The sequence below is a fragment of the Oncorhynchus tshawytscha genome, linkage group LG25 (assembly GCF_018296145.1).
Source record: "Oncorhynchus tshawytscha isolate Ot180627B linkage group LG25, Otsh_v2.0, whole genome shotgun sequence".
Classification (NCBI taxonomy): Eukaryota; Metazoa; Chordata; class Actinopteri; order Salmoniformes; family Salmonidae; genus Oncorhynchus; species Oncorhynchus tshawytscha.
Window position 1 is genome coordinate 27,927,213 of NC_056453.1, and position 19,946 is coordinate 27,947,158.

At 42.6% G+C, this 19,946-nt stretch overlaps 1 protein-coding gene across 10 annotated transcripts in view; it reads left to right on the forward strand.

The window, feature by feature from the left end:
* cep170aa (centrosomal protein 170Aa) overlaps nucleotides 1–19,946 on the forward strand; it is a 68,575-nt gene that overhangs the window by 25,945 nt on the left and 22,684 nt on the right. For 8 of the 10 annotated variants that reach the window (XM_024388190.2, XM_024388193.2, XM_024388194.2 and 5 more), the window contains exons 4-8: nucleotides 3,984–4,062; nucleotides 4,326–4,384; nucleotides 8,694–8,901; nucleotides 11,882–12,019; nucleotides 18,261–18,716. In XM_024388190.2, coding sequence (XP_024243958.1) covers nucleotides 3,984–4,062; nucleotides 4,326–4,384; nucleotides 8,694–8,901; nucleotides 11,882–12,019; nucleotides 18,261–18,716 — 940 coding nt within the window. Of the gene's footprint in view, nucleotides 1–3,983; nucleotides 4,063–4,325; nucleotides 4,385–8,693; nucleotides 8,902–11,881; nucleotides 12,020–15,778; nucleotides 16,063–18,260; nucleotides 18,717–19,946 lie in introns of those variants that run through there. The other 2 variants (XM_024388199.2, XM_024388200.2) reach the window with 2 other exon arrangements.

Here is a 19,946-nt window from a genome sequence, read left to right on the forward strand (position 1 = left end):
GCAAATACTGTAAGTAGACATGGCTTGTATTCAAGACAAAGTTTATTTGCTCAGGAGACCGAGGTGAGTTTACATAGCAGTATGCAGGAACATTTATGGAAATGTATGACATATACAGTAGATATACTATATACTACAGTATATACTACAGTTCTACAAAGGGAATACATGCATATGGTGTGTTTGGGTGGTGCAGTGAGGTATTCGGAGTCACTTTGGTATAACGGGAGATTGTTGTCATGGGACCTTTCACATCTCTTCGGAGTCATCATCTTTGTATCCAAGCGGTATTGTCTTTGAGAAATAAGAAAATGCTATCACACATTCATGGGAAATCATTGTGCACTATCTATATTCCTATTGTAGCAGCATGGTGTAGAATATGAGACATCTCAAAAACAGATGTTAGCTAGCTAGCTACAACACACAGGTATAGTTACTCTAAGACTAACACGAGTCATAAAACCAATGTCATTCCTTTACCCTCCGCCATCATCAAAACATTTATCCAGTTTTGCTCCTAATGAGAGGCACTGAGGCTAGCTAGCAATAACATTAGACTACAATACATTTTAGGTATTGCAAATGCACAACTAGTTTGGCAAGCTTGCCTTGTAGTGGTACTAGCAAGCCGAAGCATGACCTGAAAAACATTGCCGCGTGTAAGAAGAGAGTTTATATTGCTAGCTAGCTACCGGCAGCAAAACAGCTTACTCGTTTGTCAATTGCCCTCATGAGTCCTGGTCTAGCGGGTCTAGGCTGCCACCGCTGCCATTTGGTCTTGCAATTATTTGTCTCACTGTCTCAACTCATCTTCAGTGTATTCCAGCTAAAATAAATAGGCATCTATGTTCCTATGTAAAATAACATTAAAACATGTTTTTGTCATCCTGCTCTTCTTGAAAGGAGGAATCATCAGAAGCAACCACTGTAGCTAATTATTTAGCAATCACGGATAGACGGTAACATAGCTCCTGTGAACCTGTAAACTATTACCGCTACCATTTGGAAAAGCCTGCCTTTAAGGGTGGGAACAAGGAAGTAGAGCTCCCGTTAGGCTGTTAATTGCTACAAAACATGAGTCCATTCATTTTTAGATCAGACAGCAGGCTCAAACAACCAATGACATCATTGGTTGAACTCTCCCAGTGCGAAAATAGAAAATACAGCTATAGTGCATAATTATGTCTGAAACACAGTCTTATCATTCATGATTATTTAGGGAGACTGGAAAAAACACCCCAAAGTGTTGAGCGGGGAAGTTTTTCTTTAAGTTCTTCATCTCTAGGCTAATAAAATTTGCTCCAGCTTTGACTTGAGAGGGCTGGGTTTATTACCTCATCTGTAAATGTGTGTCATATGGCATTAACAGAACGTATTCTCATATGATGTGCCCATATTCTACACCATGATCTTTTCACGGCAGAGTAAAACCATGTTGAAGTGCTCTTCCCGCCACATGGTGTGAGTAATGTGTTAGTTAGGCCTAGTTCTGCTGATGACTCAGTGTGTAAATCACTCAGTGTGTAGGCTAACCCACTAGCTTGGAACCACTGTGACACATTATCTCAGGCAGGAAGCTGAAGTCATAACCCCTTTCTCCTGAATCATGCTCCAGCATTCCTCCCCCACAGTCCAAGGCCCCGTAGCGACAGGAAGTAGCACTCCATCCCATGCTGGGCCAATCAGAGCCTGACTGCTGAATGACCTGCACATCTAGCTCATCTTTAGGATAGATCTTGAATCATAAGGAAAGTCAGCGGTATTACTTATTAGGTGTATACTCAATCTGTCTCTCCAGGACACTGTTCTGATAAATCCTGATAACAACAACAGCTAGTCTATAGTCATAACTGCATCTCCTAAATAGACATTGTAACAACCTCTAACCAAAGATTTCAATTACCCAATTTAACCCTGCTTCTCTTTTAGAGTGACATTAAATAGTGGCCTTCTGAGTGGTGCAGGGGTCTAAGGCACTGCATCTCAATGCTTGAGGCGTCACTACAGACCCGGATTCGATCCCAGGCTGTGTCACAGCCGGCCGTGACTAGGAGACCCATGAGGCGGTGCACAGTGTCATCTGGGTTAGGGAAGGGTTTGGCCGGCCGAGATTCCCTTGTCCCATCGTGCTCCAAAGACTCCTTGTGGCTGGCCTCCGGGTTAAGCAAGCAGTGCGGCTTGGCAGTGCCGTGTTTTGCATGGCTCTCGACCTTCGCCTCTCCGATTCCATATGGGAGTTGCAGCGATGGGACAAGAATGTAACTACCAATTGGGGTAAAAATAATAAAAGAGGGACTTAAAATAGAGAGCTTGTGAGGCGTCTGTTTATCAAACTAGGCTCTCTAATGTACTTGTCCTCTTGCTCAGTTGTGCACAGCATTGTACCAGATCTTCAGTTTCTTGGCAGTTTCTCACACGAAATAGCCTTCATTTCTCAGAACAAGAATAGACTGACGAATATCAGAAGAAATGTCTTTGTTTCTGGCCATTTTGAGCCTGTAATCGAACTCACACAGGCTGATGCTCCAGATACTCAATCAGTCAATCAATAAATCAATCAAATGTATTTATAAAGCCTTTCTTACATCAGCTGATGTCACAAAGTGCTGTACAGAAACCCAGCCTAAAACCCCAAACAGCAAGCAATGCAGGTGTAGAAACACGGTGGCTAGGAAAAACTCCCTAGAAAGGCCAGAACCTAGGAAGAAACCTAGAGAGGAACCAGGCTATAACAGGTGCCCAGCCCTCTTCTGGCTGTGCCGGGTGGAGATTATAACAGAAAATGGCCAAGATGTTAAAATGTTCATAGATGACCAGCAGGGTCAAATAATAATAATCACAGTGGTTGTAGAGGGTGCAACAGGTCAGCACCTCAGGAGTAAATGTCAGTTGGCTTTTCATAGCCGATCTTTCAGAGTATCTCTACCACTCCTGCTGTCTCTAGAGAGTTGAAAACAGCAGGTCTGTCCGGTGAATTGGTCAGGGTTCCATAGCCGCAGGCAGAACAGTTGAAACTGGAGCAGCAGCACGACAAGGTGGACTGGGGACAGCAAGGAGTCATCAGGCCAGGTAGTCCCGAGGCATGGTCCTAGGGCTCAGGTCCTCCGAGGGAGAGAAATAAAGAAAGAGAGAAAAAGCAGAGAGCAGTGAATTTACAATGCAAACCAAGTCCCAAAAGTTTTTCTCTCTTTACTCAATTAGTCTAAGGAAGGCCAGTTTTATTGCTTCTTTAATCAGAACAACAGTTTTCAGCTGTGCTAACATAATTGCAAAAGGGTTTTCTAATGATCAATTAGCCTTTTAAAATGCTAAACTTGGATTAGCTAACACAACGTGCCATTGGAACACAGGAGTGATGGTTGCTGATAATGGGTCTCTGTACGCCTATGTAGATATTCCATATAAAATCAGCCGTTTCCAGCTACAATAGTCATTTACAACATTAACAATGTCTACACTGTATTTCTGATCAATTTGATGTCGTTTTAATGGACAGAAAATGTGCTTTTCTTTCAAAAACAAGGACATTTCTATGTGAACCCAGACTTTTGAACGGTAGTGTATATTCAAAATATAAACACGCATACAAAAGAAAATTGAGTTGTCTTTCCTTTTACAATGTCACTTTGGCTGGTTCTTATGGGGGTAATGGAGAGACCTGCAAGAAAACCAGAAATGACATTTACTTATTATTTTTACTGTCCTGATCTAATACAACCCTGATCCAGCCATCACCCTTTTCCTTTACGTTTTTGATGATTTGTATCTGAGAATGAAAGGTGATATGATTGTATTCTGGGTTAAGTGTAGCCTGAAATTAAGTGTGCTGGGAACAGTTTCCCTAAATTCATTATGTATTTACCCTTGGGGGTTTTAAGCAATGAGAACTGAGCTAGCATGCCTGGCACTGGAGAGAGTCAGAGAGCAGTGAATTTGCAATCCATGTTCAAAAAGGTTTTCTCTCTTTTCTCTCCATACAGACATTTGTGAATGATGTTCGAATCCAAGAGCAGATGTATATCACTTTGAAGATCGATGACAAGTTAAGGTTTGGATATGATATCCTTTCAATCATTCTGTCATTACAACCTTAGTGACACAACAGTACTTCAATCCCTAAAAACATGTACCATCTGTTAATTTAATTGCTCTCGTCCCACTGATCATTTGTCAAGCTGTAGAGTTTTTAAGTGTCAAGCTGTCATTCACTCTATTGTGGTTTTGGCCTTGAATGACTGTTATGTTTGTATAATGAAGTGGCTGTAAGGATAGTTGCAAACAGTGATAGATACAAACAAGTGTCTTTCCTTAACCTGTCTCACATACCAACCTGTTCACGGTGGTGCGAGGCGAGATGACTGTCCCAGACGAGGCTCTGCAGGTAAGACACTTCCTGCCTTGCTGAACTCCAGACACAACACACACCACACAACCCTTTACATGTTGTGCGAGATGGCGTGTATGCAACCTTCACTAGACACAGACCTACATGTACAGTGCCCCCAGAAAGTATTCACACCCCTTTACTTTTTCCACATTTTGTTGTGTTACAGCCTGAATTTAAAATGGATTCAATTGAGATTTTTTTGTCACTGGCCTACACACACTAAACCATAATGTAAAAGTGGAATTATGTTATTCTTTTGACTAATTAATAAAAAATGTAAAGCTGAAATGTCTTGAGTCAATAAGTATTCAGCCCCTTTGTTATGGCAAGCCTAAATAAGTTTAGGAGTAAACATGTGCTTAACAAGTCACATAATAAGTTGCATGGACTCACTCTGTGTGCAATAATAGTGTTTAACATGATTTCTGAATGACTACCTCATCTCTGTACCCCACACATACATACATCTGTAAGGTCCCTCAGTCGGGCAGTGAATTTCAAACACAGATTCAACCACAAAGTCCAGGGAGGTTTTCCAATGCCTCGCAAAGAAAGGCACCTATTGATAGATTGGTAGAAATAAAAAGCTGACATTGAATATCCCTTTGAGAATGGTGAAGTTGTTAATTACACTTTAGATGGTGTAGCAATACACCCAGTCACTACAAAGATACAGGCGTCCTTTCTAACTCAGTTGCCGGAGAGGAAGGAAACCGCTCAGGGATTTCACGATAAGGCCAATGGTGACTTTAAAACAGTTACAGAGTTTAATGGCTGTGATAGGAGAAAACAGAGGATGAATCAACAACATTGTAGTTACTCCACAATACTAATCTAAATGACAGAGTGAAAAGAAGGAAGCTTGTACAGAATAAAAATATTCCAAAACATGCATCCTGTTTGCAACAAGGCACTAAAGTAATACTGCAAAAAGCAATTAACTTTTTATCGTAAATACAAAGTGTAAGGTTTGGGGCAAATCCAATACAACACATGACTTAGTACCACTCTCCATATTTTCAAGCATAGTGGTGGCTGCATCATGTTATGGGTATGCTTGTAATCGTTAAGGACTGGGGAGTTTTTCAGGATAAAAAATAAACAGAATGGAGCACAGCACAAGCAAAATCCCAAAGGAAAACCTGGTTCAGTCTGCTTTCCACCAGACACTGGAAGATGAATTCACCTTTCAGCAGGACAATAACTTAAAACACAAGAGTTGCTTACCAAGAAGACTCAGAGTTACAGTTTTGACTTAAATCTGCTTGAAAACCTGTGGAGAGACCTGAAAATAGTTGTCTAGCAATGATCAACTACCAATTTGACAGAGCTTGAAAAAATGTTCACGCCCTGACCTTAGAGAGCCTTTTTAATGATCTATTTGGTTGGGTCAGGGTGTGACTTTGGTGGGCAAATCTATGTTTCTATTTCTTTGTTGGCCTAGTATGGTTTCCAATCAGAGGCAGCTGTTTATCGTTGTCTCTGATTGGGGATTACACTTAGGCAGCCCTTTTTCCCACCTTCAGTTGTGGGATCTTGTTTTTGTACAGTTACTGTGTAGCCTGCAGAACGTTACGTTTGTTTATCTTCTTTTTTTGGTGTTCATCAAAATAAAGAAAGATGTACGCTTACCACGCTGCGCCTTGGTCTCATTCCAACAACGGACGTAACAATATGAAAAGAATAATGGGCAAATATTGTACAATCCAGGTGTGCTAAGCTCTTAGAGACTTACCCAGAAAGACTCACAGCTGTAATCGCTGCCAAATGTGATTCTAACATGTATTGACTCAGGGGGTTGAATACTTACAGTATCTAATCCAGATATATTAGTTGTTTATTTTCTTTTACATATGTTAGAATTGTTCTTCCATTTTGTGATTTGTGTAGATCGTTGACAATTAAATACATTTTACTCCCACTTTGTAACACAACAAAATGTGGAAAAAGTGAAGGGGTATGAATACTTTCTGAAGGCACTGTGCACGATATCTATTTTGTTCTCAATATTGTGCTAAATATCTAATTTCTGCTAAATAGGAAAATAGCACCGGTTATATCATAGTATAAAAAATGTGTTTGTATAGTCGTAGCCAAAAGTTTTGAGAATGACACAAATATAAATTTTGCTGCTTCAGTGTCTTTAGATATTTTTGTCAGATGTTACTATGGAATAGTGAAGTATAATTACAAGCATTTCATAAGTGTCAAAGGCTTTTATTGACAATTACATGAAGTTGATACAAAGAGTCAATATTTGCAGTGGTGACCCTTCTTTTTCAAGACCTCTGAAATCCGCCCTGGCATGCTGTCAATTAACTTCTGGGCCACATCCTGACTGATGGCAGCACATTCTTGCATAATCAATGATTGGAGTTTGTCAGAATTTGTGGGTTTTTGTTTGTCCACCCACCTCTTGAGGATTGACCACAAGTTCTCAATGGGATTCAGGTCTGGGGAGTTTCCTGGCCATGGACCCCTGAGCCACTTAGTTATCACTTTTGCCTTATGGCAAGGTGCTCCATCATGCTGGAAAAGGCATTGTTCATCACCAAACTGTTCCTGGATGGTTGGGAGAAGTTGGTCTCGGGGATGTGTTGGTACCATTCTTTATTCATGGCTGTGTTCTTAGGCAAAATTGTGAGTGAGCCCACTCCCTTGGCTGAGAAGCAACCCCACACATGAATGGTCTCAGGATGCTTTACTGTTGGCATGACACGGGGCTGGTGGTAGCGCTCACCTTGTCTTCTCAGGACAAGCTTTTTTCCGGATGCCCCAAACAATCAGAAAGGGGATTCATCAGAGAAAATGACTTTACCCCAGTTCTCAGCAGTCCAATCCCTGTACCTTTTGCAGAATATCAGTCTGTCCCTGATGTTTTTCCTGGAGAAAGGTGGCTTCTTTGCTGCCCTTCTTGACACCAGGCCATCCTCCAAAAGTCTTCGCCTCACTGTGCGTGCAGATGCACTCACACCTGCCTGCTACCATTCCTGAGCAAGCTCTGTACTGGTGGTGCCCCGATCCCGCACCTGAATCAACTTTAGGAGACGGTCCTGGAGCTTGCTGGACTTTCTTGGGCGCCCTGAAGTCTTCTTCACCACAATTGAACTGCTCTCCTTGAAGTTCTTGATGATTCGATAAATGGTTGATTTAGGTGCAATCTTACTGGCAGCAATATACTTGCCTGTGAAGCCCTTTTTGTGCAAAGCAATGATGACGGCACGTGTTTCCTTGCAGGTAACCATGGCTGACAGAGGAAGAACAATGATTCCAAGTACCACCCTCCTTTTGATGTTTCCAGTCTGTTTTTCAAACTCAATCAGCATGACAGAGTGATCTCCAGCCTTGTCCTCAACAACACCTGTGTTAACGAGAGAATCACTGACATGATGTCAGCTGGTCCTTTTGTGGCAGGGCTGAAATGCAGTGGAAATGTTTTTGGGGGATTCAGTTCATTTACATTTCAAAAAGGGACTTAAAAAGGGACTTTGCAATCTGATCACTCTTCATAACATTCTGGAGTATATGCAAATTGCCATCCTACAAACTGAGGCAGCAGACTTTGTGAAAATTAATATTCGTGTCATTCCCAAAATGTTTAGCCACGACTGTAAGTAGACTCATGAGCTCATAGCTTGCCCCATGCAAATATAACTTTGGGCTGTGTGTGTGTGTGTGTGTGTGTGTGTGTGTGTGTGTGTGTGTGTGTGTGTGTGTGTGTGTGTGTGTGTGTGTGTGTGTGTGTGTGTCAGCATTAGATTAAATATTATATTTTTGACCATGTACTCAAATCAAATCAAATCAAATTTATTTATATAGCCCTTCGTACATCAGCTGATATCTCAAAGTGCTGTACAGAAACCCAGCCTAAAACCCCAAACAGCAAGCAATGCAGGTGTAGAAGCACGGTGGCTAGGAAAAACTCCCTAGAAAGGCCAAAACCTAGGAAGAAACCTAGAGAGGAACCAGGCTATGTGGGGTGGCCAGTCCTCTTCTGGCTGTGCCGGGTGGAGATTATAACAGAACATGGCCAAGATGTTCAAATGTTCATAAATGACCAGCATGGTCGAATAATAATAAGGCAGAACAGTTGAAACTGGAGCAGCAGCACAGTCAGGTGGAAGTTGAAACTGGAGCAGCAGCATGGCCAGGTGGACTGGGGACAGCAAGGAGTCATCATGTCAGGTAGTCCTGGGGCATGGTCCTACTCTGTCTTCCCCTGCTGTGTCTCTTCCACTCTCTCTCTCCCTTGCCCCCTCGCCCCCTCACTGTCTCCCTCCCTCCCTCTTTTTCCCTCCATCAGCATGAGAAGTTCACCAGCCAGCTCCAGCTGAGTAAGAAGCCCTCCAATGGTGAGCCCACCAAGTCACCTGCCAAATCTCCTCCCAAGTCTCCTGCTAAGACCCCCAAGTCCTCCAGCTGCAGACCAGCCGAGAGCAAGGCAGCCGAGGGGACCATGGAGCCATCAGCCAAACCTGCCGAATCACACAAGGGAGATGACAAGATGGCAGGTGAGAGCAGGAAGCACATATAAGAGATGACATGTATGTTGTACATTACGGTATGATCCAGTCATTTCAGGAAATAACTTAATGGGATATTTCATTGTTGATCTTCAAGTAATTCAGTCATGACACAGTATTTGGAGATTTGGCCCTTTCTGCATCCAAGTTGTGACTAGATTCATAATTCCATTTTATACCGATAGCATTTTAGAATCAGTATTCTAAATGAGTAAGCAACGATTGTCACGATCCCACCGTAGATGATACAGTATAGATAGACATGTCATCTGAAAAGACTATTAAATCTCTACTTTTCACTGCCTGTCTCTTCTGGAGCTTTTTCTTTTCATTTATTGCCTATAATAAAAGAGTGAGTGCTTAGGGAGGATGTTTAAATAACACATTGTAAATCCAGCTGAATCTCATTAAAGCAACCTTAAAAACAACACAATAATCTGAACAACTGTCCCTGTACCACTGGAGGGTCTTATCTGATTGGCCAGCCTAGCATGCTCCTGGGCCCACTATCAGTAGCTGAATGAGTATTATTCCAATCAAATAGCTATAATTATCTACAGGAGGCAGTAGAGTGTCTGCAGCTGCTCCCGCTCTCCTCTCTCTCAGTTTCTGTTTCTGTCATCTCTCCCCTGTGCTTTTGGCAGGAGGAATGTCCGCTACACTTGCATCGTTTACACGCTCAATAGTCAATTCACTCAGCTGGAGTGGGAGCTTATGCTGGTGTTGGTGTAGGTAACAGTGGATATTTTACGGATGTTAGTGTCTCTTACAGTAGTTGGTACAGATACTGGATACTCTGTGGGAGGCTGAGGGGATGTCTTGAGTTGAATAGCTGCTGTATTACAGATGGCACAGTATATTTGTCTAGCTTTTAACAGGGGAACCATGACTTTTGAATTGTGACAGTACATGGTTCATTGTCATTACATTAGGAATCTCAGAGGGAGTTTTTGCTAAGCAATTGGCCTTTTACAGTAGGTTACCTGGGGCGGCAGGTAGCCTAGGCTATCGAAAGGTCGCTGGTTCGAATCCCTGTGCCGACTAGGTGAAAAATCTGTCTACATAACCTTGAGCAAGGCACTTAACCCCAATTGCTCCTGTAAGTTGCTCTGGATAAGAGTGTCTGCTGAATGACTTAAATGTTAAGCTGTTTGGTCCCTATGGATTGAGTAGTTAGTTCTGAAATATGAGAAGATGTCCTTAATGAATGGCTTTAGCTGTTGTCTATAGTCTCAGGATAAAAAAAAACAGATGTTCTAACACTGTCATATGGGGCATCAGGCTTAATCCATGAGTCCAGTGTACCAGCATTACATGCAACCCTGCTTGCCACCCACTATGTGTTTAATTACAACATCTGCAGTGGGGGCCTTCAGCAGAAGGCCTCCATTACCCGACGGCCCTTAAAAAATAGGAGGCAGGAAGCGTTTACATGTGTTTCTCCTTTGCTGCCACCTGGATATTTTAGCCTGTTAATTGTCAGTTTGATGCTAATGTGTTGGTCCCCCCTGACGACTCAGGGAATCACTGTATGTTCCCTTTCCTCTCTGCAACACACCACCATAGGTTCACTGGAGATATTATGCAAGCAGGCATAGCTCCTCACCAAGCTTGCAGCATTTATAGGCTCCTCACCAATCTTGCAGCAGTAATAGGCATTTATAGGCATTTTTAACACAAGCATCTGTAAGTATGTGCTGCAATTAATGCTTTCTCTGGGTTTTGTTCAACATATGTAGGATCTTCATTTGAGCTAGTTTGCCACAGCAGAAAAATTATCCTGCAGCAACAGGAAATTGGGGCGGCAGGGTAGTCTAGTGGTTAGAGCGTTGCACTAGTAACCGAAAGGTTACAAGTTCATATCCCTGAGCTGACAAGGTACAAATTTGTCATTCTGCCCCTGAACAGGCAGTTAACCCAGGCTGTCATTGAAAATAAGAATCTGTTCATTAACTGACTTGCCTAGTTAAATAAAGATAAAATAAATAAATAGAAATGTGGATTATAATTCATGGTGGTTTTTGTAGGGGTTGATCGGAAAAATCAAGTCTGAAATTTCGCAGTGGGATTTACAAACTTCAGAAGCCTTTTAAACCTCAAATATACAACAAGTTTTAAATGTCTTGCATTTCAGAAAAGTTGCCCTGCAACAGGGTGATCAAATTAAGATCCGGCATCTGCATGCAAAGTCAGTGCTTATTTAAACTTGAAGTGATTATGTTCCATTTAGCTATTGTGACTTTATTTGTAGTAAATTGGCCTACACATCATGTCCCGACCTGGGTTCAACTAGCAACATACTATTGGGCTTGACTTGGACTGAAATAGATGCTGGTACTCATTTTGGGTGCCGGTACGGTTTATATTTAGGTGCTGGCGCTCTACAATACTTTTGAGCTAATATTCTATAAGAGGAACAGGAGCTCAAGCAGTAGAACATTTTAGGTGCCGGTACTCAGCTCTATTGAACTCCTGCCCAAGTCAAGCACTGGTCATCTGTAACACAGAGAAATGTGTCCGTTGGTTCAAATGAGGATCAGACAAAGTCCAGGAAGAGATTCTCCTCTTAAACATTTCAACCGATAAACACAGCCAACCTCCAGCCAGTCTGTTTGAAGTCAGATCTGCCATATGTGTTGGTTGTGTGTTGACTTAAGCTCATTGGTGATAAGGGATCAGAGCATGGTGTTGATGGGTTTGTCCCTCTGTGTCCTACTGACTGGGTTATGTAGGTCAGTGGAATGGCTAAAGCCAAATCAGTGCTCCATGACCCATCATCCAGCTTTAAGACAGAGGGATTAAAAGACACTAGTGCAGCTGTGCTCAGGAAGTATTGCATGACCATCACAGTAACTACTGGCCTGTTACTGTGTCCATTGATTTCATTCATATACATGCATGTTTCACAAGCACAATGGGTAGATTATTCAATCTAAATCTAGTGAAACTTCTTGTGTTTGTGTTATAGGGGACATAGCAGCATTGCACCGGGGAACCCCTCTGTATGGACAGCCATCTTGGTGGGGGGATGGGGACGCAGACGATGAGAACTCCTTCAAGCAGGAGACCAAGACGTGTGGGAAGAAGCATGACAGCTCTGCAGCAGGTAAGAACCCCAAAAAATGACCTCATCATATCTCAAATAAAAACAAATGTGTACATGTCTAGATGTTCAGATACATGCATACTGTACAGTATACTCTAAGGCCTAAAGAACATGATCCAATGACATTCGTGATGGCTTGAGGTCAAGTCAAGATAAACTGATCTGCTGTCTTTTTACTTGTGTTCAGTTTTTATGAATTGGCAGGGAATTTGAGCTGGCAATTTTTTTGTAGACGTTCCTGGTTGATCATTGTACCCTATGCAATGTTTGTTCTGAAATATTCCTGTGGTTATAACAGAACTATAGCATGCCAACGTTGGAACATAAAGCACAGAATACTTTCTGTAAGTAGTGAAATGGTGGTTTTATGTTCATTCCCAGGCTTATCCTGTCTCTGTGTATTGAGGGTAATGGCCATCCGGACTCGCAGTACACAGTGTGTATATACACTGTGTGTGTGTCTGTGTTGGTCCGGAGGACTGGGATCCCATTAACTTGTGCTGGGCAGGAGTAACAGGATTAGAGATTAGACCAGGCTTGGACGCAGCAGGACACCCAATGGGTGCTGGGGAGGACTGGGGGAAGGCCGACCAGACCTCTTAGACTATTAGATCATAGAGCTGTCCTTACGCTATCAACAGTCAGAGCTGGACAATAGCACCAGTGCAGTGCATGTCCTTGGCAGCTCTTAGGAAAGCCAACATTTTGGGATAAACTGAGGCTTGTGATCGGAAAGCCTGGATGACTTTTATTTTAATTCAAGTATGGGAGAGGTTGCATCTATCATGGAACTCAGTAAGTTGAAGCAATTTAACAGATTCTTTGTGTGACCATGGACATGTGTAGAAAGTATAGTGTAGGCTACTTTTGAATTACAATTCTATTAAACAGCAGTCGATTAATGTAAGGATATTTGTATTATGACCATGTTCATTTTGGGGGGAAAATGTACAGTTGAAGTCGGAAGTTTACATACACCTTAGCCAAATACATTAAAGCTCAGTTTTTCACAATTCCTGACATAAAATCCTAGTGAAAATTTCAGAATAATAGTAGAGAGAGTGATTTATTTCAGCTTTTATTTCTTTCATCACATTCCCAGTGGATCAGAGGTTTACATACACTCAATTAGTATTTGGTAGCATTGCCTTTAAATTGTTTAACTTGGGTGAAATCTTTCGGGTAGCCTTCCACAAGCTTCCCACAATAAGCTGGGTGAATTTTGGCCCATTCCTCCTGACAGAGCTGGTGTAACTGAGTCAGGTTTGTAGGCCTTCTTGCTCGCACACACTCCTTGCTCGCACACACAAGTATTAAAACCATGGGACCATGGCACAAAGCCCTGACCTCAATCCTATAGAATTGTGACCTCAATCCTATAGAACAGTTCTGAAAAACAAAACAGAACTGAAAAACAAAGACCTGACCTCAATCCTATAGAACATTTGTGGGCAGAACTGAAAAACAGTTGTGGGCAGAACTGAAAAACAGTTCTGCCCACAAATGTTCTATAGGATTGAGGTCAGGGCTTTGTGATGGCCACTCCAATACCTTGACTTTGTTGTCCTTAAGCCATTTTGCCACAACTTTGGAAGTATGCTTGGGGTCATTGTCCATTTGGAAGACCCATTAACAACCAAGCTTTAACTTCCTGACTGATGTCTTGAGATGTTGCTTCAATATATCCACATAATTTTCCTCCCTCATGATGCCATCTATTTTGTGAAGTGCACCAGCCCCTCCTGCAGCAAAGCACCCCCACAACATGATGCTGCCACCCCTGTGCCTCATGGTTGGGATGGTGTTCTTCGGCTTGCAAGCCTCCCCCTTTTCCTCCAAACATAACGATGGTCATTATGGCCAAACAGTTCTATTTTTGTTTCATCAGACCAGAGGGCATTTCTGCAAAAAGTACGATCTTTGTCCCCATGCGCAGTTGCAAACCGTAGTCTGGATTTTTTTATGGTGGTTTTGGAGCAGTGGCTTCTTCCTTGCTGAGTGACCTTTCAGGTTGTGTTGATATAGGACTCATTTTACTGTGGATATAGATACTTTTGTCCTTGTTTCCTCCAGCATCTTCACATGGTCCTTTGCTATTTTTCTGGGATTGATTTTCTCTTTTTGCACCAAAGTACGTTCACCTCTAGGAGATAGAACTTGTCTCCTTCCTGAGCGGTATGATGGCTGCATGGTCCCATGGTTTTAATACTTGTGTACTATTGTTTGTACAGATGAATGTAGTACCTGAAGGTATACAGATGAATGTAGTACCTTCAGGCGTTTGGAAATTGCTCCCAAGGATTAACCAGACTTGTGGAGGTCTACAATTTTTGAAGGTATACCTTGAACTACATCCACAGGTACACCTCCAATTGCCTCAAATGATGGAAATTAGCCTATCAGAAGCCTCTAAAGCCATGACATAATTTTTTGGAATTTTACAAACTGTTTAAAGGCACTGTCAACTTCGTGTATGTAAACTTCTGACCCACTGGAATTGTGATACAGTGAAATATAAGTGGAATAATCTGTCTGTAAACAATTGTTGGAAAAATGACTTGTGTCATGCACAAACGACATGCCAAAACTATAGTTTGTTAACAAGAAATTTGTGGAGTGGTTGAAAAACGAGTTTTAATAACTCCAACCTAAGTGTATGTAAATGTCCAACTTCAACTGTAAAATCGCAATATTATTGTGAAAGCAGTGCTCTTATGTACAGTAGATGGTATGTAGTGACCACTGACCTGTCCTTATCTCTGTTATTGAGAGACCCACAGTAGAGGGCAGTTGACTGGTCTGTCAGCCGTTGTTAATATGGACAGCATCCCCAAGGAAAGTGTCACAAACAGTGGGCCTTCCTGACCAGTCTTTAGTGACAGCCCCAAGCTTCAACAGAATGCACTGCCGTGTTTTGTATGTAATTGTAAGCCATGTCTCTCCGGCGGCATAAAAACAGATCCGGGGTTATATTCATGGTCATTCAATGTAAGTGATACGTGTGCAGTATAGACAGCTTGCAGTGAGCGTGGGTGGTAGGCTGGTAGTGGGTGCTGAAGTCTATAGTGTGCCCATATAATGTTATGGAGTTCTATGTGATTATGTAGAAACTGCTCCTTCTTCTCATTCAAACTGGCCTGAATCTGAAAGCACTCACACCCTCCGCTTCAAATGCCACTTAAGGGAAGTCACTGAGGACAACACTCTCTCTGTTCAAAACAAGACACCATATCCACCCTCCTCTCCTCAGCGTCCAGCTACACTCTCCCTCTCTCTTTCTCTTTCTCTCGCAGGGGCATACATTGTAAGTTTATCTAGCCAAGGAGCCTTCAGCTTTGAATAGCATTATCTGCAGGCATTCTTTAGTCAACAAAGGGAACTTGGACTGGTGTGGAGGAGAGATAGAAAACCTTTTTAATGAATCAGCATTATTTTCCTGAAAGCCTAGAGTCTCTTGGGAGCCCAAAGAAGGCACATAATAAGGATACGCCAATAAGGTGTACACACAATACAGTTCCCCACATCAAAGAGCCAATTTATAATCTAATCTCCTCCCATAGCTATTTCTGTAGTGTGGAGAGGGCATACTACCCCCACTTGCCCTAGTAGAGAGAGGCTAACTAACAACAGAAGGTAGCAGTGGAGGGGAAGTGAGATAGTTTAGAGGAACGGTCTCATGTACTATTGAATAGATTCTGTTGTAGCCGCCCCCAGCCCCATCCTTATGTATTGTCACTCAGGGCTATTGGGTTACGCCATTGCACCAGCTCTCACAGAGCGCTGAAACAAATCGCTTTCTCCAACACTGAAACTCTTATTCGCTATCTAGTCTATAGTAACTTGCTAAAGTAGTAACTTGCTAAAGTCCTTATATATATATATTGTTTTGCTAATTACTCAATTTAAGGACATAGTTCACTGGGAATCCGAACTGAGGCTTTAATTTTGAAGAGGGAACCACCTCTGCCTGAACTTGCACTTTCTTTGGCCACCTGTGTCTTTTCAGGAGGATATTCAGTCAGTCAGGCTGTTTCAGCTATGAGGTATGTGTTCTCACTTTTAAAGGCACTCTGGTCACTTCAGGGTGGTGGATTAATGAATATAAAACACCTAAAGTCCTGCCAGATTAGATGTATTATATTGTTAAGTATACCTTTGGTTCCTGTCATGAATATGTAATGACATGGGTGTTGTTAGTAATGCTTTGTATGTCTCATGGACTCTAATGTACAGTACACTGAGTGTCCATGTTAAATGAATGGCCACCATGACCCTCAGTGCTTTTGAGTTGAGTTTTCACATCAGTCACATGAGTCTTAATGTGATCATTAGAGGAAGGGTGGTAGTATTTATAAAAACGGGAAGTTCTAGGCTTAAGTTCTGATTTTCTTGTTCGGGGAAGCAGTGGGTGTTATTGATGCTTGGATAGGATGAAACCACAGCCTTATTTACTGCCAGACTTGTTGGTGACTATAATCTAGGACCTGATGCAAGTGGTACCAGTTTGAATGTACAGTGCCTTCAGAAAGTATTCAGACCCCTTTAATTTAAAAACAATGTTGTTACGTTACAGCATTATTCTAAAATATATTAAATTGTTTGTTTTCCTCATCAATCTACACACAATAGCCCATAATGACAAAGCAAAAACAGGTTTTTAGAAGTGCTTGCTAACTTATAAAAAATTGGAGCAGGTTTTCATCAAGGGGCTCTCTGTACCTTGCTCTGTTCATCTTTGCCTCGATCCTGACTGGTCTCCCAGTTCCTGCCTCTGAAAAAAATCCACACAGCATGATGCTGCCACCACTATACTTCACCGTAGGGATGGTGCCAGGCTTCCTCCAGACATGACGCTTGGCATTCAGGCCAAAATGCTAAATCTTGGTTTCATTAGACCAGAGAATCTTGTTTCTCATAGTCCGAGAGACTTTACGTGCCTTTTGGCAAACTCCAAGCGCCCTGTCATGTGCCTTTTAATGATGAGCATTTTACTGGTTTACTCCCCCGATTGCTCAGTTTGGCCGGGCACCCAGCTCTAGGAAGAGTCTTGATGGTTCTCTACTTCTTCCATTCAAGAATGATGGAGGCCACTGTGGTCTTGGTGTTTTGGTACCCTTCCCCAGATCTGTGCCTCCACACACAATTATGTCTCGGAGCTCTAAGGACAATTCCTTCAACCTCATGGCTTGGTTTTTGCTCTGACATGCACTGTCAACTGTGGGACCTCTATATAGACAGGTGTGTGCCTTTCCAAATCATGTCCAATGAATTGAATTTACCACAGGTGGACTCCAATCAAGTTTTAGAAACGTCTCAAGGATGATCAATGGAAACAGGATTCACCTGAGCTCAGTTTAGAGTCTCATAGCAAATGGTCTGAATACTTATGTAAATAAGGTATTTCATTCAAAAACATTTCCAAAAGTGTCTATAAACTTGTTTTTGCTTTGTCGTTATGGGGTATTGTGTGTAGATTTTTTTATTTAATCAATTTTAGAGTAAGGCTGTAATGTAACAAAATGTGGAAAAAGTCAAGGGGTCTGAATACTTTCCAAAGGCACTGTAGTTCTCCATATGGACAACATTATGTCTCATTTCACTCAATGTTTTACTTTGTTGAAAGCCCCTGTTCGTTGCAGACATGGGGAGTTTATCTGTTTCAAAAAGAGACAAAAAGTACTTTTAAGTTGAAGTGAAATATATAACTTTCAAGAAAGATTTTGTTTTATAGGGGGTCGTAAATCCCTGTAAGTATTATATCTTCAATATTTGACTTTGATATAGTTCCTTTACTCTGTTAGGGAGGAAATGTGCAAAGCCAACTTTTTTGTATGTTACATGAACAACTCAGCTACTCACTTTGTCATACATATAAACCAGATGGTCTCTCCACTGTCCAATCAGATCATCCATCATCTCCACATCCCATAATGCCTTGCCACTTAATGTAATCAAATTAAGTTACACAATCATTATTAAGTAATAGCCTAAAGGGGTTTTGATTGGCTTCCTCATCAGTTATTGTCAAAGTGGACACTACATGGCTTTGTGCCTGTCTGCCTGGGCCCCAGCTCAGCCTGACCTGTTTTGTTTAGAGGGCTGTGTTCTGCCAGGGCCTCAGACACTGATTCAGACTAATGGTGAGACTCAGAACAGACACAGCTGAACGGCCCATGTGGGGCCCATGACCTCTGACCTCTAGATACTGATCCCCAGTGTTCTCCTCTCTGTGAACCTACAGACGGCAGAGAGCCTAAGAGGAGTGAGAGGCCTAGGGAGGACGGCCTGGGCCCCGAGCCGAGCTACTTTGAGATACCCACCAAGGAGGCTCAGATGGCCGAGGACAGCATTCATGAGATCCCCACCAAAGACACTGAGGGGGCTGCTGCTACCGCCAGCGCTCAGGGCCACGCCTCACCTCATGCCTTCACAATCGAGTTTGACGACACCTCCCCTGGCAAGGTCACGATCAAGGACCACGTGTCCAAGCTGACTCCGGACCACCGGTCCCGGCCTAAGAAGGCCTCCCATTCAGGCAGCAAGGACCTCAGCACCCTGCAGGTCGCCATGATGGTCTCTGAGAGCAAGGTGGCTGATTGGCTGGCCCAGAACGACCCCCCTACGGTGCGCAGTGAGTCCACGGAGGACAGCAAAAGCATCAAGAGTGATGTCCCTGTCCACTTCAAGAGGCTCAAAGGTGAGGGCCATAGCCTGCCTGCTCTCCTCCCTATATCCCTGCCTGTCTTTCTCTCTGTCCCCCATCTGTTGCCAGATCAGCGAATGCACTTATTCCTCCCTATAGCTACACTACAGTATCTTCTACTAACTGCTCTACATCTGGCCTTGCTAACCTCACAGTTAAGCTGATCAACATGTGTTTTACTGCTAAAATCCACGAGTGTTTGAGTGTTATTTTGGGAGGTTTTTGGGGAGATCCTGTAAAATGCATCCTCTTAACAAATCTCTTACTCTCTACTAACAGATCCTAAAATGTTGGTCAATCTGATCCTCTAAAATATGACTTGTGTTGGACCCAGAAACTCCTAGGGCGCTATTCAATCTGTATCGCTGAAGCGTTACAGATTGCCCGCTAGAAATGTAAAGGTAATTTCCTATTGAGCCGACATATGCAGCGTTTACTGTGAATGCAGTCTCCACTAACACGGGAACATTGCCTTTAAATTGCAATCACGCTGTAACGCCGAATTTCCGCAATACGGATTGACAACAATAACAATGATACAGTGGGGCAAAAAAAGTATTTAGTCAGCCACCAATTGTGCAAGTTCTCCCACTTAAAAAGATGAGAGAGGCCTGTAATTTTCATCATAGGTACACTTCAACTATGACAGACAAAATGAGAAAAGAAAATCCAGAAAATCACATTGTAGGATTTTTTATGAATTTATTTGCAAATTATGGTGGAAAATAAGTATTTGGTCAATAACAAAAGTCGCTGTCGTGCCTTTTTTAGCACGGTGTCCGCCTGGTTTGACCATTTCAGCTCCTCTGAGATGTGTACGCCAAGAATATTGATGTTTTTCGCCGTTTCCACGGCGGCCCAGTTGATAAGGATGGGGTCATGCCCAGCCTGGTTAATCCTGAAATTCATAATCAGCTCCTTTGTTTTGGCACCACATCTTCAGAGTGCCTACCTCATGTCCGTAGGCCGTCTCGTTGCCGTTGGCAATCAGGCCTACTACTGTCGTGTCGTCGGCGAGCTTGATGATGAAGTTGTAACTGTGTGAGGCCATGTAGTCGTGGGTATACAGGGAGTACAAGAGGGAACTGAAGTCGCACCTTTGTGGGGCCCCTCGTGTTGAGGATCAGTGTGGAGGAGGTAATGTTACCTTCCAGTAGAAGCATGTCTTCTACTTTGCTAATGCCGGTAGCAGCAGTCGTAATCTAAACTACAGTAGACGGGCAA